Consider the following 20,580-nt stretch of genomic DNA (forward strand, 5'->3'; position numbering starts at 1 on the left):
AAGAGGGAAAAAATATGTCTCAATTTCTTTTATTTTCCATTGAATCGTCTTGTGATTGGCAACTTTCGTGTCAGTTTCTTGAGCAATAAATTGGCAGTGGAAACTTGCTGGCCCATTCTCCCGCTCTTAACACAGCCGCCTGTAATTTCTTTGTATTTGCTGATTCGTCCATTGGATTTTTAAGTTAAATTGCATGACAAACTTTTACTCGCACACCCGATTGACACACTAAGGCTAAATGCAAAACCTATCAAGTGAACATATTTAAGTGAGAATCAAAGGCTTCCACACTTATCCCTGTCTAATTAAAGTTAAAAGGAGGCTTGGAATAACTCGAAAATGGCATTTTGGATTATGGTGTACTATTTATACAAAGGAGAACAAAGTTACGATGCCGTTGAAAGTAATGGTCATTGCACAATACGGTTTACTTATAAAACGTTCAAAATTCATAACAACTAAATTTTAAACACGATGCCGAGTTAAGTCGAACTCTTTATGAAAGATTCAGGGCCTTTTCTTTTAGCTCATTCAAGTTATTGTAAGAAACCACACAAGTAAAACCATTCAAAACAAAGCTTAAATTCTGTTAAAACTTTGTTTATTGTCAAAGGTAAGTTAACATGTTTAGGTTATGCAACATGCAAAAGACAAAAAGTTATATTTGTGTTAGTATCCAAAGTTCTTTTGAATTCATGAACAACGCTTCCCATTCTTCAGATTTCTGATGACTTTCCTTTTAAGATTGTTGCCGTCGGTGTTTCGTGTTTTCGGATTAAGTTTCTTATAGTTTTCCACCGCCCTAACTTATCATCAGCAGAGCTGTCAGTCTCTTCCTCGACTTCAGCAAAATTATCTTTCTCTCTGTCTTCCTCCTCGGCAGATGCATCGTTCTCCTGCCCACTCTCGGCTGAGGCATCACTAATCTCCTGTTCTCCTGACACATCTTCATCCTTTTCCGTGGATTTAGCTTTTGTTTCTTCATCGTTAGGTTTGAATAATGCATTTTTCGTCGGGCTCTTATAACCGGCAACAGGAACTGTGGTGGGAAAAAAGCACAGGAAATGTTCACAAAAGTGTTCTCAGAACAACTAAGTGATGTTAAAAGCTTCAATGGTCAATATTTGACCACTTAAAGTATACATTTTTTCAAAGCTATTAAGAACATCATAGGAAAAAACAACTTGCGCTCTTTCAATAGATAACCAAAGTAGCAATAAACTCAAATTACGAAAGAAACCAATTCAAAAGTCTAAGGCCTTGACCAAACGTCGAACTCTTCATGTGACAAACCAAAACTCTAATTTGGGTCGACCTAAATTTAGTTAAGATCGTCTGTTGGGTGAGACGTCAAACAGGAGACGCGTCGAACCAATCAACTGAATCAGACCAAAAGGAATTTTAGCGGTCCAAAGACGCTAAATATAAATTATCATCCAAATTTTAATTTATTAGTTTAGTTGGTCGCGTGTGAGGATCGATCGACGTTTGTCTCTGAGATCATCTTCAGACGTTCTATAATTCTTCTGAAGCAGACGGATGGAACGTGTGGGACGATCCAAGCTTCTTTAGACGAACTTAAGTTGGCCAGACGTCGAACGTTTCTTGAAGTTAAATAAAAAATTTTGGCTCGTCTCATGAAAAGTTTGACGTTTGGTTGAGGCCTAAGGCTTTGATAACACTATACCGGATAACATTTGCGCCGGTGCGAAAATTAAGCCACATAGAATAGGGATTCTGTTCACACATGTCACACACATTAGAACAGTGATTTCGGCTCGATTTCTGTAACGAAGCGAAGTCGATATCTAAAGAGGAGAGTCACATGTCGGATAGGCGTTCATGCCATACAGGACAGCTTTTCCTCTTTGCACGAAAGCTATCGATCCCGGCCAGTATCGTGTGAACACAGCCTGAGATACTTCAAGCCTGTAAGCAAGCTCTCTTGAGTGCTCCGGGGATGGTCCTCGGAGAATTTGCTCGGAGGCTAAGACACTTTAGTCGTTATGTACAATTTACTTTGTTATCTTTCGTGAAACTTTTCTTTTCCTCTTAAATTTGACGCCCTAACTTACATTACCGAAATACAAAACAATAATAGAACCTACAATAATTACTCACCCGAGGGCACTTTGGCCGTAGGAGTTGCCCCTGGAGCTGGTGCTACTGTGGCAGCACCGGGTACGGGTGGTACTGCAGTAGCCCCAGGTGCTGGTGCTGCTGTGGAAGCACCGGGTACTGGTGGTACTGTGGTAGCGCCAGGTGCTGGTGGAACTGCAGTAGCCCCAGGTGCTGGTGCTGCTGTGGAAGCACCTGGTGCTGGTGGTGCTGTGGTTGCGCCAGGTGCTGGTGGTATAGTGCTAGCGCCAGGAACTGGTGCGGCTTTGCTAACGCCGGCAGCTGGCGGCACTGTGGTAGCGCCGGGTGCTGGTGGTACAGTGGTAGCGCCAGGAGCTGGTGCTGGTGGTACAGTGCTAGCGCCAGGAACTGGTGCTGGTGGCACTGTGGTTGCACCGGGTGCTGGTGGTACAGTGGTAGCGCCAGGAACTGGCGCTGGTGGTACTTTGGTTGCACCTGGTGCTGGCGGTACTGTGATTGCACCGGGTGCTGGTGGTACTGCGGTAGCACCTGGTGCTGGTGGTGCAGTGGTAGGTCCAGGAACTGGTACTGGCAGTACTTTGGCTGCACCGGGTGCTGGTGGTACTGCAGTAGCACCTGGTGCTGGTGGTACTGTGGTTGCACCGGGTGCTGGTGGTACTGCAGTAGCACCTGGTGCTGGTGGTACAGTGGTAGCTCCGGGTGCTGGTGGTACTGCAGTAGCACCTGGTGCTGGTGGTACAGTGGTAGCTCCGGGTGCTGGTGGTACTGCGGTAGCACCTGGTGCTGGTGGTACTGTGGTTGCACCGGGTGCTGGTGGTACTGCGGTAACACCTGGTCCTGGTGGTACAGTGGTAGCGCCAGGAACTGGTGCTGGTGGTACTTTGGCTGCACCAGGTGCTGGTACTGCGGTAGCACCTGGTGCTGGTGGTACTGTGGTAGCACCCGGTGCTGGTGGTACTGTGGTAGCTCCGGGTGCTGGTGGTGCTGCGGCAGCACCTGGTGCTGGTGGTACTGTGGGGGCCCCAGGTGCTGGTGGTACTGTAGTAGCAGCAGGTGCAGGTGCTGCTGCTGCGGCCGTGGGTGCCGGGGCTACTGCTCCTTGTCGGCGATGTCCCTCATCATGGAGACGGTGCAATCTCGTTTTACTGCTTGTGTGTTTCTTAATACTTTTTGCTGAGACTAGCGCTGTTATGACTTAAAAGAATAACATTCACATTTATAGTTTTTTTTATTGATATTATTGGAACCTTATAATCATTACTGATGATGATAATTATCACCATTATTCATTGTTGTAAACGTAAGGCGTATATTTGTCCGATATTCCGGTTCCAAAAGAGTCTTTCTACGGAGAGCTTGAAAAATATATGAACACTCATTTAAAATTAAACTGCAACAGCTCAAATAACATTTTTCAAATATGGAGCTTATTGGACAACATGAATATTACTTTAAGCCAGTGAACTGCTCAGCGTTAAGAGCTAAAGAATCTCATTGGAGTCTTACATTACCCAATAATATGGCCGACAGCAAAAGGAAGTTCTTCATCTTGATATATATTAGTGACGCCTTTGAAAAAGAGAGATAAAGAGAAAAAAATTGCATCAGCTTTACAAATATCATCCACAGCGCTCTCTGTGGGTTCATAGATCAAGTCATGACTGAATTAATTTTGCATTTCATTTTGGAACAACATTACACTAGTTACCAGGCCTTTGGGGCCTTATTTATAGCTGTAGACATGACTACTCACTCAAAAAATCACATTCATTCATGTTAAAAATTGTCTGATTCATTCGAATAAAGAAAAACAATATCAACCTGTTGCCATTTAATCAAGCTAATAGCCCTGATCCATGTTTACGTCAAGCCACAAATTCCACAATCAAACCTCCCTTTGGAATTGTAAACTTATAAACTTTTGCTAAATTGAGAAGAATACTTAAACACAAACTGTAAGAAATACGAGGAATCTTGTCCGCAAGCGAGATTTGGAGGTGAAATTAAGAGCTATCGTCAACATACATGTGGGTTATTTTAGCATTGAGAACGACACTTCGTAAGGTGGCGTGCATAACATCACCTTTCGTCACCAACTGACCATGAATGCATCACTCCGAGTACAATCAAAATATTTCTTTGCAAGCAGGATTTTATTGCCTTTTCCTTCCTTTTGTTATTGGTCAGAATACCAGAGTTTTGGCGAGGAAGTAATAAATTTAGGTCCTATCCCCTGTACGCGTTAACATCAGTTATATGATCAGTGCGATAATGTTTTACTCATTAGTGATCGTCCCTATTTAGCAGTAGGGTAAGACGTGCTATTTCCCCGACTCCTCCTCGTGGCCTAAACTTTCCTTCGTATATCGATCGATGTCCTATATTTTAGTAATTTCTCTTTCTCCATTCCGTCACCCTTATAGGGCCAGATCATGCATTTAACCCTGAAAATGGAAAGTTTTTTTTTTTTAAGTGGCTATTGACTATTTTCGTATTCCCGATAATACACTCTGTTTGCCCCCAACTTTTGCAAAAGCCATTGTTTTCAAAAAACGCTTACCCACTTTTTTTTTTTGGGGGGGGGGGGGGGGGAGAGGGAAGAGGGTGGACAAGAGGAGTTAATTGTCGGAGGTTCGTAAATAGAGAATAAGCCTGTGTTCATATCCATTTTCCTCCAGCCCTAGTTTTCTTTATTTTTTCCGAGTAAACCAAGCAATTCAGCACAAGTGATCGCTTTTTGGGATGCATGGGGAAAGACATAACTACATATATTTGGCAGCGTTTATGCTCATTCGGGATACTAAGTTTCGTGTTTCATTCCTTACAAATCGAGCTGTTCGTGTCTAAAAGTATGCAAACTGGCGTTCTGTCAAATTGTCAACACCCGAGAACCGGTACAGAGCCGCCCGTGTGGCAGGTCAGTTCTCACGCCCACGATTATCTACTCTCCCTCTCCTCCCTAGTACTTTCTGTGCCCTGTTACTCGTGCTAAGATTATCGGAAACTAACCTGTTTCCTGTTCGTTTGTAGATACTTTCTATCACTTAGGAATTTGTATTCCTAAATGGAAGAAGTTACATGCATAATCTACTCGGCGGGAAACATAACTGATAGATATAGATAGAACTGATACGGATTCAGAACAAATATGACTGAGAAACAGTCAAGTAATGTCCAAATATTTCTCTCCCCAAAATCTTTGTTCTGAGTCTGTGTGTTTTTATCATTATTATTAAATTTACAATAAATTTGTTCGCTCTAACTAATGCTGATAACCACTTCTTCTTACAACCGGCTCTAACCTTTGAATGCGCCATAGCCGTGATGTAGTCTGGTCCAATTTTGACTTCTTAGAGCTGTAGAATGGTAGATTCGAAACTTTGCAAGATTGCGAGACCCTGGTTTCAAAAGTCGAGCCCGAGACTCTAATCGCCGAAAATTCCGAATTCGAGATAATGTTACAAATAAAGCTTCATAAAATAAGTGAATTAAAAGCACCAATGCCGATAGAAGCTTGCAAAAGCCCACCAATGTACTGCTTTATCTTGTTTTACTGTCTTGTTCAATAAAGTTTACTCGGTTGTGGATGCACCCATGAACTCTGAAAAAAAATCGACCTCTAACGACAAAACGCTGAAGATAAAAAGACAAATCCGAGACTTGATCAGAGACCTGTCGGCAAAAAAAAATCGAAACTCCGAGACGAATTAAAAGACCCAGCCGGAAACGAGACTGCGAGACCTAGCAAAAACACTTCCGAGATTTCGAGATCGTGCCAAAATTTTCCGAAACCCACGTTTTTCGAGGTACCATTCTATACCCCCTCTCTTGGTCAACCTTACTCATTGATTCGAACAAACTCCCTGCTGCCCTCGTCCCCGATGCAAAAAGGTTTTAAAGAAAAGAAATAATTTGATCGTCTTATGTCATATACAGCTATATTGAAAATATTTTCTTGATCCGGAATAAGAATCCAGCTTTAGAATGCTTCCAAACGGGTAGACCCGATACCTTTTATAACCTGTTGAAGAATTCTCCCGTCATTGAACTGGTTATATCAAAAGAGTTGGTTGTTGTCAATCCAACGCAATGGAAGATTCGTATACTCTGGGCAGAGCAATGCCATTTGTAACTGAGGCACTCAATTTTAAAGAAACTTGTAAGATTAAAACCGTTAACTAAGAACTCAATTTTAGTGTATGTAATTCAATGCCATAAAGTAAATCCCCTTAAGCTCTGAGCGCGCTTACGAGAACCCATGCCAGAGTAACCTGCTATCAGGCGTTCATTTTTTGAAATTGAGAGGGAAAATATTTAACTGAGGCTTCTTCCCGTAAACGACATACTGAAATAATAGGGAATTGGCATGATCGCAGACAAGTGTTGAAAAAGTAGAACATAATATGATGTTTCTTAAACTTTTCGTTGCTTGAATGCTATGAAGTAAATTGATTCCGGAAAGTCAGACCGGCGCTAAAATTTATCGACAGTATACCATCGATTTCCTCGCACAAGAATCGTCTTGTGCATTGTTGCTTATATTTCAGAACAAAATCTCCGAATTGTTTACTTTGTCTGAGAAGCCACTCTCCATCTTAGTCTAAGGGCGTATGCCTAGTAAATTTCATTGTCCATCTCCCTGAAACTGACATAAAACAGTTTAAAAAAGAAAACTTTACCTTGTCTATAGAGCGACAGCTAGAGGCGTTCTTTTTCCTGTAACAACACGGCACCAGTGTGGTATACTTATTGTTTTCGCAACACTTCTGTCAAAAATTCGCAATTCAAAACTGTGACTGAGGTCATCTTGTCTTACGATTGAATGATTTATCAAATTCAAGCCGCGCATCAATTGCATAACCAATGTTTTTAAATTCATTTCGAAGCTTGAGACAAAGTTCCAGTTCCTAGCTGAGGCTTGGTCTAAGCTAAAGACGCGAATTGTTTGTTTTCTTTTTCTTTTTCTTTGGAGCGACGCTTCGATTGTCTAAACTTTATTCTTTCAATAACAAATAACTAAGAATACACATTTAATGGACTATGAATGGTATTTTGACACCTACCAATTAAGCTTCATATTCCACAGTGACATTTCATACTTGAGAAACCCAACTGCATCAATGTAGTTTTTCTGTTTTTAGAAAAAAATATTGAGCGAACGAACTGAGTGCAAAAGGAACATAACTGTCAATATCGCCAAAACATCCACATCAAATCGCTCAATAAGACATAAGCACATTTGAAATGGAACACATTTGAAATATGTTCCTGTTATTTTCAATGGCGCATTAAAATTTTAAAACAGGAAAATCTGATGCTTAGTTTGCTCAAGTGGTTCCTGGAGGACTTTCATCTCCGGTTTCAAAAGTCACCTGTTGTCGGGTCTTGAAATGACTCAGTGTTCTCTCAAGTGTCCTTTTTCGCGCTTTTTCATGGTCTACCCGTGTTAATTTAACACTTAGCTCTCTTAGGAAGTGTCCTGTAAATCTTAACTCATGACATCGCAGGAAAATAAAAAGGTTGATGCAAAATTTATCATCGGCCTGCCCCAGAGGTAGGACTTCGGGCTAACCAGGGAAATATGGATCCAATATGCCGGGGAATACAAGGGTTTAAGTGACTTAAGCTGGATTCTCTACCCCTTGGGAAGGGAAAATTCACAACATTGTTTTCAATTCCAAGGAAAGGGGTGCCGGGGGCAATTCGAAAAGAATAAACTGCACACGTTGCATTCAGTGGTCCACATGAAAAAAAAAATCCCTATTAAACCTGCGCGAATCTTTATCGGAAGACTGTTCGAAGCGAAGACTGCACCGCTTGCGGGGTCAGCGTGGACGCAGAGCGATAGAGGGTTTTGCTCATTATCTGCCGAATTCATTCCACGAGTGCCTTTTATCTTCAGAGAGTGATACAGGTGATCAACCCGCGGCATCGATAATCAAGGAACAAACACCAGGCGAAACACTAACAGCAAGGAAATATCTAACAAGGAATACCAGGAGCCCATATCCTGAGGACATTTTATTCTGATTAATTTCAATATAGCATTGGTTCAACAGTTATGAGAGGTTTCTTCCACGCTGGTAATGGTGGTTTTCACAAGATTTACTTTAGTCCTTCTTTCCGTTCTTTCTTAGCATTGTCGTTGGTGTTCGTTGGGGACACTTTGTGCAGACTACACAAAATAGCGTATCCAGTCCAATCCCCACTCGGCTTCGCTTGAAAGCAAAAAGGATGGTTACCAAGGAGTAGCCGCAACATGGCGGACGAAGAGACGGTGGTTTCGTGATAGTTTCGTTCATTAAACGTCTGAACAAATATGACCGGTAAGTCCTAAGGAAATGGACCTACCCCTTCCATGCAAGGAAACCTGTCAATTGAAAGGACACCAAGGAGCTGTACGAGCCGTTAGATTTAACCACGATGGTAACTACTGTTTAACTTGCGGAAGCGACAAACTGTTGAAGCTGTGGAACCCTCACAAAGCTGTGTTGTTAAAGACGTACAGTGGACATGGTTATGAAGTACTTGATGCTGTAGGATCCAGTGATAACAGTCGACTGGCTAGCTGTGGAGCAGACAAGACTGTAGTACAATGGGACGTGGCTACAGGACAGATTCTAAGACGCTTTAGAGGTCATACTGCTGTAAGTTCTTATGCGGTACAAGTCGTTTCGATACAAGTGGAATCAGCCGGCTTCACCCCCTTTCGAGTTCGCCCGGTTCGAGTTCGCCCCCTATTAAAGTTCTATCGAGGGATACTAGATATGAAAACGCACAAATTTCTCAGCATTCGAGTTCGAGTTCGCACGGGGTGTAAATAGTTCCACCTACTTGGCTAAGAACGACGAATATTCACCCAAAACATTTTTCTTGTTCACGCGCAAACTGTACTTGAATTGAAGGAAATTTTTGCGCAATTATTTTTCTGCTTGAGTTTGTATCGAAACGACTTTGTATAGAAACAACCGGTTTCCTTTTGTGCACGCCCGACCCCCCTCACAGTCCTCCAGGGAATAGTAACAATATTTACAACAGTATCTTCGTGATAAATTAACAAATGATCATCACAGTTGAAGGCGTGACTTAAGCTCATGTAGTTGCTGAAAGAAAGCCTAAAAAAATCAGGCTCCCCTGGATTTTAATCCTGGCCTCTGTGATACTGGTACAGCTCTCTTAACAATATTAACGATATTAACTAATAATATTGTTAGCAAGCCAGCTGAGAGCTGCAGGTAATAAAATTTGTTCGTAATATACCCAGGAAAGATGAAGAGATAAATATGTCAATTTTATGTATTTGAACTGCAGAATGAAGAAGTAATAATAAGTTCATCACAGTTGAAGATGCAATTCAAACAATCATAATAATTACTATTTTAAGCATTATTTTTTGTGATGCTGTGCCCACTCTTCAGATAAAACTTAATAATTTAGTGCCTTTAGGATAAGTTTGTGAGAGATGCACATCTGTTGTTATCTTCTAAACTGTTATTTGTTGCATTGCAGCGAGTCAACTGCGTTAAGTTCAATCAGCCAGATAGCACAGTAATTATCTCAGGTTCATATGATGCCACAATACGCTGTTGGGACTGTAGATCTCGCAGTGCTGAACCCATACAGATTATTGATGATGCCAAAGATAGTGTTTCCTCACTGATGGTATCACAACATGAAATTTTGTCAGGGTAAGAAAGTAAGTTAACATTAAAAAAGCTTCTTGCCTGTCCTTGCTTAAGTAAAAATAATACTAATTAGTGTTACAAAAGACCTCATTTCTAGGAAACAATAATGTGCAATTAATTACCAGTAGTATAACTAATATTGCAGTTATATGGTTCTGTCATACAACTGTACCAGTACGCTGTGTATTTACCTGATTGGTTCATCATGATGCAATTACATGTGTCAGAAGTATTTCTGCTCTTCTTATATGTAGTGGTTTTTTAGACTAACAGCAATATCTGTTAGTGGTGTTAAGCTCATTCCACTGCTATACATGTAAAGCATTTTCACTCACGTGGCCAGCATCTATGCAAATCTATTGGAACAAAAGAAAGCATTTTCATCAGAAAAGAGTATAACTCCCTAAGGATTTGTTTGGAACACCAACATAGTCATAGTTTCATTGTTTTGGAACACCAATATGGCCGCTGTGACATTATGTGAAAATGCTCTTTAAATGTAATTTACTTTGTTAATGAGTCATATGGCAGCTCTTTTAGTGGCTGCAAGAAATTCTTCTAAAACAGGCTAAATTAGTGTGGTATAAATTTCATAGATAATATAAATATTACATGTATTTTTGTGACTTGGGATTTGAAGAGAATCAAAGGCCAAAACTTGTTTGAATTTTGTAGTTATTTTTTTCTCATTGTCTATCACTGTTTTTAATTTGGTCTTAAGATCCATCGATGGTAAAGTTCTCAACTATGATATCCGCATGGGTCAGTTGCATGTAGACTGTATTGGCCACCCAGTAACTAGTGTGAGTTTTACCAGGGATGGCCAGTGTGTGTTAGCATCCACTCTTGATGATACCATCCGTCTGATGGACAAAGACACAGGAGAGTTACTAAATGAGTAAGTAACCAAGTTTTATGTTCACAAAATATACTACTGTACATAGATGTACATTTACCATTTACATGTAAGAGTGGTTTTTGATTCCCATCGCAGCAAAAAGGATGCATTAATTAAATTTAAAAAAAAAAAAGTTTATGGAAGGAGACAGTGGGCCCAGTGGAAGGTGCAGCAGACTGGCATTCTATCACAGTCCTTTGTCTAAGTCCCCTGATTTTTTTCCCAGGCATGGTCGCCTGTGTCATATTAGTTAATTCTGTTTCAATTTTTACTAAGTGGCATGCCTTTAAACTAGCTACTGTAGCTTTGTTCATTGCCCTAGCCTACGAATAAAGTATTTACCATTTTACCAAAGCCCCTAGCACCTTTTTTTGTTGCATACATAACTACATAACTATTATAATCTTCATGTGTTCTCCTGCTGTTCAATTATGCTGTATATTCAATTTCATATCTTCACTTTCATATAAAAGCCAAAAAATATATATTCGAATAATGATAATTACATGTAAGTAAGTAAGGATTGATATATATGTAATAAACAAGGAAAGCTTACAGCTGCAGAGGTAACAAAAACAACAAGAACATCTTTTATTTAAACATGGTGGGTTTTAAAGCTAACATAGCTTGTGGGGCTGTGTAAAAAATGTTAAAAGGATAATGAAAATTGAAAATTAAAAAATACACTAAAAACGATAAAAAAACACACCAGTGTCAATGTATTATTAAAAATATGAATGTGGTCAGTAAAAGGCCAAATAATTTACGTACAATAAGAGATATGAATAGAATTATCAATAACAGACGAAATCACCGTCAATTTGGGGACCAATTTGCAGTGACTCTTCATTAACGTTCAAGTTTCTGAAGGTAGGAGATTTTTTTGCCCTTTTAGCATAATCGCTGGCACTAAAACGGCCAAGGGAACAATTTGTCCCCTTCAAAATTTAGGGAAAAAACTCGAAAGGTAGCACACATGATCGAAGAGATTTAGTTCAGTACAGACATTGCAAGCTAAAACAAAAAGTGGAAAATATATTTCATCGCATGTTTAAAGTTCATTCTAAAGTCACCTTTCAGTCACGCTCTACTGAACACATACGTCTCATGCTCTAACCAAGCGTGGTGAACGCACCTGGCAGTCTTTAACATGTCAAATCGAAAACATGTTCGAACATTAGAACACTTTTTCGCTCCAAATCAAAGCCAGAGTGAATCAGAGAAAAATGATACAGAAGAAGAACAGTGTATTAATCAGGAAGAAATGGATGAGGATCGAAGGAAACCGAAAAAATCACGAACTTTCCAGAAAACTTGGTTGCGAGATCACACATAGTTGTGCTATGAAAAGGAGGCGTACGTCTACCAGTAATTAAGAAAGGAATTGAAGTTTACAAGGGGATGCCGGGACGAGATTCTGCTGTGAAATGTTTTGAAGTATAAAGCATAGTCATTGATCCTCTGTTTAAATGTGACCAGAAAAAAAGTCTCGACACCAAAAACTTAACTTTTCTTGTTTGTATCACTTTTCTTGTATTACAAAGATCAGGTAAAAAAAAAAGGTGTTTGTTGGCTTGCCTGTATAGCCACACATATAGCCACAGCGTAAAAAAAATGTTGAATAACAATTAATTTGTCTGTCCCCCTAAAAATAAAAATGTTCCCCAAAATTTTAGACAAGGGGACACATTGTCCCCCAGTGATCAAATCCTAGCTCAAACCCTGACTAACCAATGTTGTTACAGGTACAGTCATGTAACCTTTGTCGTGGGTATTTTTCGATCAGTGCTAGTACATTTTAGGATAGGAGAGGTGACTTAAATTTATTTTGTTTCAGATTCACAGGTCATAAAAACAGAGACTACAAAGTGGACAGTTGTTTGAGCAGCAGTGATGTGCAGGTGGTGAGTGGCTCTGAGGATGGCAGGATTTGCTTCTGGGATCTGGTAGAGGGAAAGATAGTACACACACTGGAGAAGGCACATCAGTCTGTTGTGTACTCTATATCTTATCACCCAACTGAGATTGCTCTTTTATCTGCATCTTCTGATGGCAAAGTTAAAGTCTGGCATGACTCAAGTTGGGAGCCTGGATGATAGAAGAAATAATATTGTGTAATAGGCTCTTTGCATGACTTGATCACGTGATCAACTTTCGGTAAACAAGAAAATAGTTCAGTTTTGAAAAATTTTGTTAGAACAAGCTGAAAGAGCATATTAAAATGAAACAACCTGAGAAATTTCATTTGTGTATCTCAAAAGTAGTGGTCGTAACGGCGCTGAAAGTTGAAAGCATTTGTATGAGAAAAACAACTTTTGTCACCCAGTCATGCTTGCATGGTTTTCCAAACAAATCCTTGTTAATTCTAAAATTTTAAACTCTCATTTAATCTTTCCCTTACACATTTAAGGGCTCTAATTGCCTGTTATGAATTAAAAGGAGATTTGAGCCGTGTAATGCTTAAGGAAATATTTCATGACAGTTTTGAAAACTTTGAAATTACAAGGATTTTTATGAAAACCAGGCAAGTGTGACTGGATGGCAAAAGTTGTTTTTCTCATACAAATGTTTCAAACTTTCGGCGGCTATTGCAATCGCTACTTTTGAGATGTAAGGCTGAAAATGCTCAGGTTACCTAATTTTAATATGCTCTTTCAGCTTGTGCCAACAAAATCTTTCTAAAAGTGAACTGTTTTTGTGTTTACCAAAATTTGATCACGTGTTCAAGTCATGCAAAGAGCCTATTCACTTTTAGACAGTTATTTTTGGTTTAAGTCATCTATTTCGATATCTTTGGCAGATCCCATTTAAAAGATAATGATGCATATCATGAATTATACTTAATTAAAGAACCCACCTTAAGCAACAATCTCTTAATCTTAGACTGCTGTTGTCCCTTTTTAACCTCTGCATGTTAAATCTTAGAGGGATTGGGTAACACAAAGTGCTTTGCAGGCTGAACAGGCAAGCTTGCAAGTTGGGAGCAAGGATTGGCATGGCTGGTTAGTGTGTGGGTTTCTGTGCTAGAAGTCCTGAGTTTGATTCCCACTTATTTTCTGTACACATCTAGCTTTAAGTACCTTTAAATAGGCATAAAACAGAGCGCTGACAGAGAGAGGGGCTTAGCGTACCATCAGCCTCAGGTTTGTTAGCCATATGATGACCTTTGTGCTGCAGAGTTAAAATAGCACTCTTTATCTTTACTTTAGGTCATGGTCATAGGTACTTACAGTTGTACACAAAAACCAATAGATTTTAGGGTCTTAAAGATGAATTGGGCTATGTGGTACACTGTAATCAGAGACTTTCTGAACAGGTTAAACAAAACAGCATTTTGTACAAGTTAGTATTTGTTTATTTAAAAATTATGATAGACATTAATCAGAGGTTGTTAACATGCATTTAGTGTGAGAGAGTAAGAAATAGAATATGGAGTACAGTATCACATTCTTAACATATGTTTTACAATGTAAAGGGAGTAAGGATGTCATTAAGAGCCGGGGACAGAGGATTTCTCCTAGCTACTATGAATGTGGTCCCTGGCTACTTTCATTGGAAAATACAATGTTGAAGAAAAATAGAACCAAAAGAAATTCCTAGCTGTTTGATTGCCCACCTACTTGTTGTATTTACCCGGCAACTTGAAATCTTAGTGACAGCCTTGGGAAGACCAATTCATTCTGTAGTACAAGTACATGAAAAGTGGATTGAAAAGCTGCAGTTGTAAAGACCAGCCTGTTTGACTATTTGGAATGACCATTGTAGGTGCTGTCCTTAGGATAGTGGTCGTGGGAGCTCAATCTGCTCTAGAATGTAAGGTGAAGTCAAACAGCAGGGTCAATAGCATGACAGCAATAATAGCATTGAAATGAGGTGAAAGAGAAAACATCAGATCAGGTGGTGCAAAAAAGGTTAATATAACTTCCTAACTTGGGCCCTCTTTCTTGGAAAAGGGTTCCCTTGCCTCGTCGTGAGAAACCTCTGCTAGCAGGGAAGGAAAAGGGCCCACATATATGAATTCCTAGAATAAACCCTGGAACTGAGAGCTGCTACAAAGAAAGAGAGAATAACTTATTTTGTTCATAGATATATTTTTAAAAAAAATAATAATAATATTACCTGCGGGTAATCCTGCTGAATATAGCTCCTCCCTAGAGAATGGATGTAGCTCATTATTACCTGGAGCACCGATAGGTTGATCTTAATATTGTTACTGACTTTGTTTGGTGAAATAATCAATAGGCTTTTTTTTTTTTGCATGACTTGATCACGTGATCAACTTTCGGTAAACACGAAAACAGTTAACTTTTGAAAAATTTTGTTAGCACAAGCTGAAAGAGCATATTAAAATTAGGTAACCTGAGAATTTTCAGCCGTATATCTCAAAAGTAGCGATTACAACAACCGCCGAAAGTGAGAAGCATTTGTATGAGAAAAATAACTTTTGCCATCCAGTCACGCTTGCATGGTTTTCCATACAAATCCTCGTTATATCTTTCCCTCTTGCATTGAAGAGTTCAAATTACCTGTGATGCATTAAAAGGAGATTTGAGCCCTGTAATGCTTAAGGAAATATTTCATGAAAGTTTTGAAATTACGAGGATTTGTATGGAAAACCATGCAAGTGTGACTGGATGGCAAAAGTTGTTTTTCTCAAACATTAATGCTTCCAACTTTCAGCGGCCATTGCAACCTCTGCTTTTGAAAGATCTTGAAATATATGGCTGAAAATACTCAGGTTACCTAATTTTAATATGCTCTTTCAGCTTGTGCTGGCAAAATGTTTCAAAACTGAACTGTTTTCGTGTTTACCGAAAGTGGATCACGTGATCAAGTCATACAAAGAGCCTATTAATTAGCAAATGCTAATTTTGATTAATAATAGTTGCTCAATAAAGAAATGTATCTGTTTCTCTTAATTTTTATTTTCCTCGAAATTCGATTTCATTGATGCATCCAAACTAAGATCCGGCACGTCGCTCTCAGTGATCTAGCGTACTAGAGCGTTTTTTTCTGCGTTCTCTGGCCAGAAGAATCTCTCAAACGTGGTTAAACTGTAAGTGCAACCTAGTGTGACTTCTGCATGTGCGTTACCTGGAACTAGAAAGCAGTTGTCACATGACCAGCATACCTGACTGTTTTCTGCAAGAAGAAGGAGTTGTCTTGCCAGTTCTTTCCATCGATTTGAATTCAGGAAAATTTTGCTGCCCTAACTACGTTTTTTAGTTTGTAAGTATTGGTTGATTTTTAATTTCTCAAGGCTTATGAAATCTTTGGGAACCGTTTACAAGTAATCGTATGATACTCCTTGTGTTACATGTATTTTATTACGCCGCCGTGCAATGAAAGGAGAATGTGCTCGCTGTCTGTTCCTTAAATCACCTAGAATTGTGTGGAATATGATCTATGATGTGCAAAATTTAATTTTATAAGTTGGCAACTCAGACTTTTTCTCTCAGACTTCGAAATGTGAAGTTGCTGTTTATCGCCTTACCGTTTACTATTTAAACTCGACCCGGAAGTGAAGGTTATAAAGGTCCCAATTTGCTTTCAATCCCGAGCTTTCCCCAGCACAGTCTGTGTTAGTTTCCCTTACATAATACTGTAAAGAAGGCGATCACAGTCACACTGAAAACAGTGCAGCTGGTTAAAGTGGTGAAAAGATGTGCTCTGGGCAGTATGGATATAATTTCTGGAACAACACTTTACCATAAACTATTACCTGTTCTTCAATGGACTCTCTAATTTCCCAACCCCAATCTGCTCAAAGCAATACCTTCTCATACAGCCCATATAAAGTATTACCATATTCCCTCCCCTTCCCTAGGCAGATATTACAACTGTTTGTTCATATTTATATCTTAATTGCTGTATCTACTCACTGGTACAATATACACTTAATGTCAGATCCCGAGGGAAACAGTTAGTTTTGTTTTCCCAAGAGTCCTGATGTTTCCCGAGACGAAGTCGAGGGAAACATCAGGACTCGAGGGAAAACAAAACTAACTGGTTTCCCGAGGGACCTGACATTAAGTGTTTTGTTATATTTCTACACTTTCACTTCAACAGCAACAAAAGAATAACCGGAGCGAACCAAAACAGTCGACTCGGTACTTATAACAACACAAATTTAATTCTCAAAACCACTGAATGAATGATTTACAAACAAAAGTACTTTCCTCATATTATCTGCATCTTTTTCCTCCACTAGCTGCTGTTTTTCTTCTGGGAACTTCTGGGATAACTTTAAAAATCGTTGCTTTTTAGCTTGAGGCTTCGTTTTTGTGTTGTTGTGTTCATTCACGAAAAAGAAAACTGGCTGGACCTGGCGGTGTTTTTCCCGCCTTCTGTCACACCACTTTCCACCATGCTTTGCTCACGTGCTGCAATGTATCCCGAGCGGGATACATTGTTTAATGTATCACGATCGGGATACATTTGATTTTAGTCAAGGCCACGTGACCAAGAATCAACCAATGACAGTCCCTGTTTAGTTGAGTGAAAGTCTAGGAATATAACAATAGCTGGTGTCCAAAGTTTCACAACAGATTCAGAAACATGTAGCTGTATGTGTTTCTTTGATTTTAAGTTGGCCCTTTTCTTTCCACTTACCTAAAGCAGGTTTGGATTATTTTGAAATGTTATTTATCTGATTATTACTCAGGTATGTCAAACAGGATGAGCTGATTAACATGGAAAACTAAATTTTGAAATGGCTTTGTCTTCATCTGGGTAAGAATAATATGACATATGTCACACATTAGTATACAGTTATACCTGCCAACTCTCGCGTATTATGCTTGAGTCTCACACCTGTGGACTAAAGACATTGATCTCACACATCAAGGACAATTTCTCTTGCCGGACTCACAAATTCGGATAATTTGTTCTGTAACACGTGATGAATAATGACAATTCAATCCAAAAAGGTGTTAAATGATGACTTTTTGTATTCTAACGAGATCAAAGCATGCTAAAATTGTTGTCTTTTAAGTCGCTTCGGAAGTATTCAAACGTCTTCAGAACATCTGTGGACATTTTTGGCAATGTTCAGAAGTCTTCTGAAAGTTGTTGGAAATCTTTGGAAGTCGCCGGGACTTTTCCGCAAATCCCAGTCATGACAAGGTAAAATTCTCATGCATTTGACTCAGAAAAAGTTGGCAGGTACAGACAGTCTGTATACTAGCCGGAGCTCACCAGTCTGGATATGCGACAGTATCCGATCATTGGCAAAGATCTATGTTTTAAATGTGTCTGAAGATTGCTAAAATTGTTCTGGAGGCTTCTGAACAAAAGAGTTTTGGTTACTGTGGATATCTTGAACATTGTCAAAGGGGGACATTATATTACCAATTTATAAACAGCAAAATAATGGTGTATAGCCATTATTGTGTCAATAAACAAATAACCCTGTTGTTTTAGTCAAGTATTCATGAACATTGCTTTCAACACCAAAGGGTGATGGAAAGTATCAGATACTTCAGTGGGAGAAGTTGGCTAGTAATTCCCCCTTCAATTCAAGATGTTTTTAAAGAGATACTTATCAAAATTTAAACGATACTTACAAGTTAGTTTTAAACTGACTACAGAACAACAAAAAGCAATAGTTAGTTTTGAAACCATCAACATAACCTCCATGTGCCAAAAAAAAAAATTACGCAGTATACATGACTGTGAACTTCACCTTTTCACAATTATATTGTTGTACACACTGTTGGCTTTACCATTTATTTTCCTTATTTATCATTTAGATGCACTCATCTTGGTGCATCTGACAACCAGAAAAGATGGCTTGTGGTGGGAATAGCACTCAACAAGATCCTTGTGCCACAGATCCGTCCTTTTGTGGAACAAGAGGTTGATAAGGAATACAACAATCTCAAGACAAGCCACAATATTCACACGCAAAGTACATCTGGTCGTCTTCAAAGGTGGCCTGCAAGAAAGTTTTTAAAGTATGAGAACATCAATGGTAACAGTCTTCACCCAAAGCTTCCTGGTGGAAAATACAACATTTCCTTGTTTGATTGTAGAGTGTTATCACACATTGACTTTGCCAAGCTCTATGTAGAAAACTTTATGGCAAAGTTCAATGCTTTTGATGACCACTGTGATGCATCAGCTGTACTCACACTGCTTGGTGGTGTAGCTGTCTTCTCAGCTGTTGTGGGAGCTGCAGCTGGTGATGTCAAGAGTGTCAGGAATGACTGGGCACACTGTGTCTTCAGTAAGTGGGATCCTGTTAAGTTTCAGCAGAGTTTTGTTGAGATGGAACACCTAGTAAGAGTCCTGGCTCTACCTGCTGCAGATGAAGCTAAACTCCTTGCGGAACTAAAAGACTGGGAGACTAAAGGTAGAGTTCTTTGTACATGCAGTTAAAATATGAAAATCAAATAATATATTGTATTGGTACAATATTTAGCACAGTCGATCCTCCTATAAGCGACCACCCAAAATGCAAAGACTGAGTGGTTGTTTATGGGAGGTAGTCATTTACAAGAAATATCCACCACTAGGGGGTCTCTTCCGAGAAGAGGTCCGGGCACATCTACTTTGTGGAAGATAATAATTATTGCATGCAATATCTTAGTTAGGATATGTGTAGTTCCATGTTGCCACTGAAGTTCTTCAGATATTCTAAGTAACACTGTGCACACAGCAAAATAGCCGAGATCAAAAAATGCGTCAAGTGGTTGCTTACTAGAGGTTAAAAACAATGGAAAATCATTAACCGTCGCGCCCAAAACGTGGTTGCGGTCGCTTACAGGAGGTGGTTGTTTACTAGAAGTTCCAACTGTAAGGCTTTGATGGGGAAAAGTTTGGTGTTTTGGATTGGCGGTCCTTTATGGGAGGTGGCCGACAAGAGGTTGTCTCACATGGAGGTTCGACTGTATTTTTTTACCTTTTGTAGCTGAAATCTCAATTAACCTCAATGCACCCCTCCCACAGAAAAGAGAAAACTAATCCCAACAGCAGTTTGCTTCATGCCTCACCCTGCCACCTAGAACTCAACATGTTTGCCCAGATAAGTTGAAGAAGAGGTGATCATGAGGTCTGGGTGTTCTTTAAGGAAGAGATCACCTCTCTTCCAAGAAACTATCCTGGACATTTATAATGGTCTTTCCCAGAAGCTGTTCATGACATATATTAATGTGTCAGGTATTAGTGTGTAATCTGGACTGCTTTGCTGCAGGGACTCTGTTGTGCATGAACTCCCCCATGGACCCAGCATTGCTTCAACTTGTTCAGCAAGAAGTAAACTTTCTACTAGATAATGTGAACAACCTGTCTGTAGAATTTGACCAAGAAAAGGTGAGAGTAAAGCAAGAGCTGCAAAACGCTGCCATAATTCTTGAAGAGATCAAACAGATGGTGGAAAGACTAAAGACCTTTCAAGGTAATCCTAAAAAGTCTTAACCCCTCCCCTCCCATTTTCATAATTCTTGTGTCATTATTGCAACATAATATAATAGTTTGTAAACCTTATATTTACTCGTCAGAGTGTTTGAAAATTGTGGACTTTCTGCTTCTGTTTTGTAGAGGATGCAGACCAGAGGTTTGGAAATTTAGAGACTCGCACCGGACAAGTTGAAGACCAAGTGCACAGTCTTGAAGGTAATTTCGAGATATTGCAGTGATTGCTCTGTGGGCTATGAATGTTAGTTCCTCAAATCTCTTTTTCTTTTAAAATACTGATGGTTACCCTGCGAGCAGAGGCCCTTAAGAGGCCCATAAGTCGGGAAGAGGAAGGGACTTATGTAGGAAGATCGAAGGGCCTCTGCTCGCAGGGTAACTGATGGCTAAAATTCATTTTTGCGGGGCTCCACGCGTGCGCGGGGGACAGAGCCCCATACTCATAGAATATGGTCAACCTCTTTTGGTTTAGCTGTCATGTGA

At 39.6% G+C, this 20,580-nt stretch overlaps 2 protein-coding genes and 1 pseudogene across 2 annotated transcripts; 2 read left to right on the forward strand and 1 right to left on the reverse strand.

Annotated features, from left to right (window-relative positions):
* Positions 1–584: 584 nt before the first annotated feature.
* On the reverse strand, positions 585–3,689 carry LOC140937158 (uncharacterized). Its single transcript, XM_073386690.1, has 3 exons — positions 3,612–3,689; positions 2,122–3,294; positions 585–1,039 (listed from the first exon to the last, which is right to left on the reverse strand). Exons 1-3 carry the CDS (start codon positions 3,646–3,648, stop codon positions 717–719), a joined length of 1,533 nt encoding a protein of 510 aa, XP_073242791.1. The 5' UTR covers positions 3,649–3,689; the 3' UTR covers positions 585–716.
* Positions 3,690–8,359: 4,670 nt separating this feature from the next.
* LOC140937161 (WD repeat domain-containing protein 83-like) lies at positions 8,360–12,811 on the forward strand. The gene is made up of 4 exons (XM_073386692.1): positions 8,360–8,747; positions 9,610–9,788; positions 10,507–10,683; positions 12,521–12,811. Exons 1-4 carry the CDS (start codon positions 8,442–8,444, stop codon positions 12,777–12,779), a joined length of 921 nt encoding a protein of 306 aa, XP_073242793.1. The 5' UTR covers positions 8,360–8,441; the 3' UTR covers positions 12,780–12,811.
* A 4,416-nt stretch (positions 12,812–17,227) lies between these two features.
* LOC140937155 (uncharacterized) overlaps positions 17,228–20,580 on the forward strand; it is a 15,099-nt pseudogene continuing 11,746 nt past the window's right edge.

The sequence above is a fragment of the Porites lutea genome, chromosome 5 (assembly GCF_958299795.1).
Source record: "Porites lutea chromosome 5, jaPorLute2.1, whole genome shotgun sequence".
Taxonomy (NCBI): Eukaryota; Metazoa; Cnidaria; class Anthozoa; order Scleractinia; family Poritidae; genus Porites; species Porites lutea.

Excerpts from the sequence above, each read along its gene's own strand:
- LOC140937161 (XM_073386692.1), top strand. The coding sequence starts at position 8,442 with ATGGACCTACCCCTTCCATGCAAGGAAACCTGTCAATTGAAAGGACAC. Across the intron at positions 8,748-9,609 it reads GCTTTAGAGGTCATACTGCT|CGAGTCAACTGCGTTAAGTT; the intron begins GTAAGTTCTTAT and ends GTTGCATTGCAG. Across the intron at positions 9,789-10,506 it reads CAACATGAAATTTTGTCAGG|ATCCATCGATGGTAAAGTTC; the intron begins GTAAGAAAGTAA and ends TTTGGTCTTAAG.
- LOC140937158 (XM_073386690.1), bottom strand. The coding sequence starts at position 3,648 with ATGAAGAACTTCCTTTTGCTGTCGGCCATATTATTGG. Across the intron at positions 3,295-3,611 it reads GCTGTCGGCCATATTATTGG|TCATAACAGCGCTAGTCTCA; the intron begins GTAATGTAAGAC and ends TATTCTTTTAAG. Across the intron at positions 1,040-2,121 it reads TACGGCCAAAGTGCCCTCGG|TTCCTGTTGCCGGTTATAAG; the intron begins GTGAGTAATTAT and ends TTCCCACCACAG.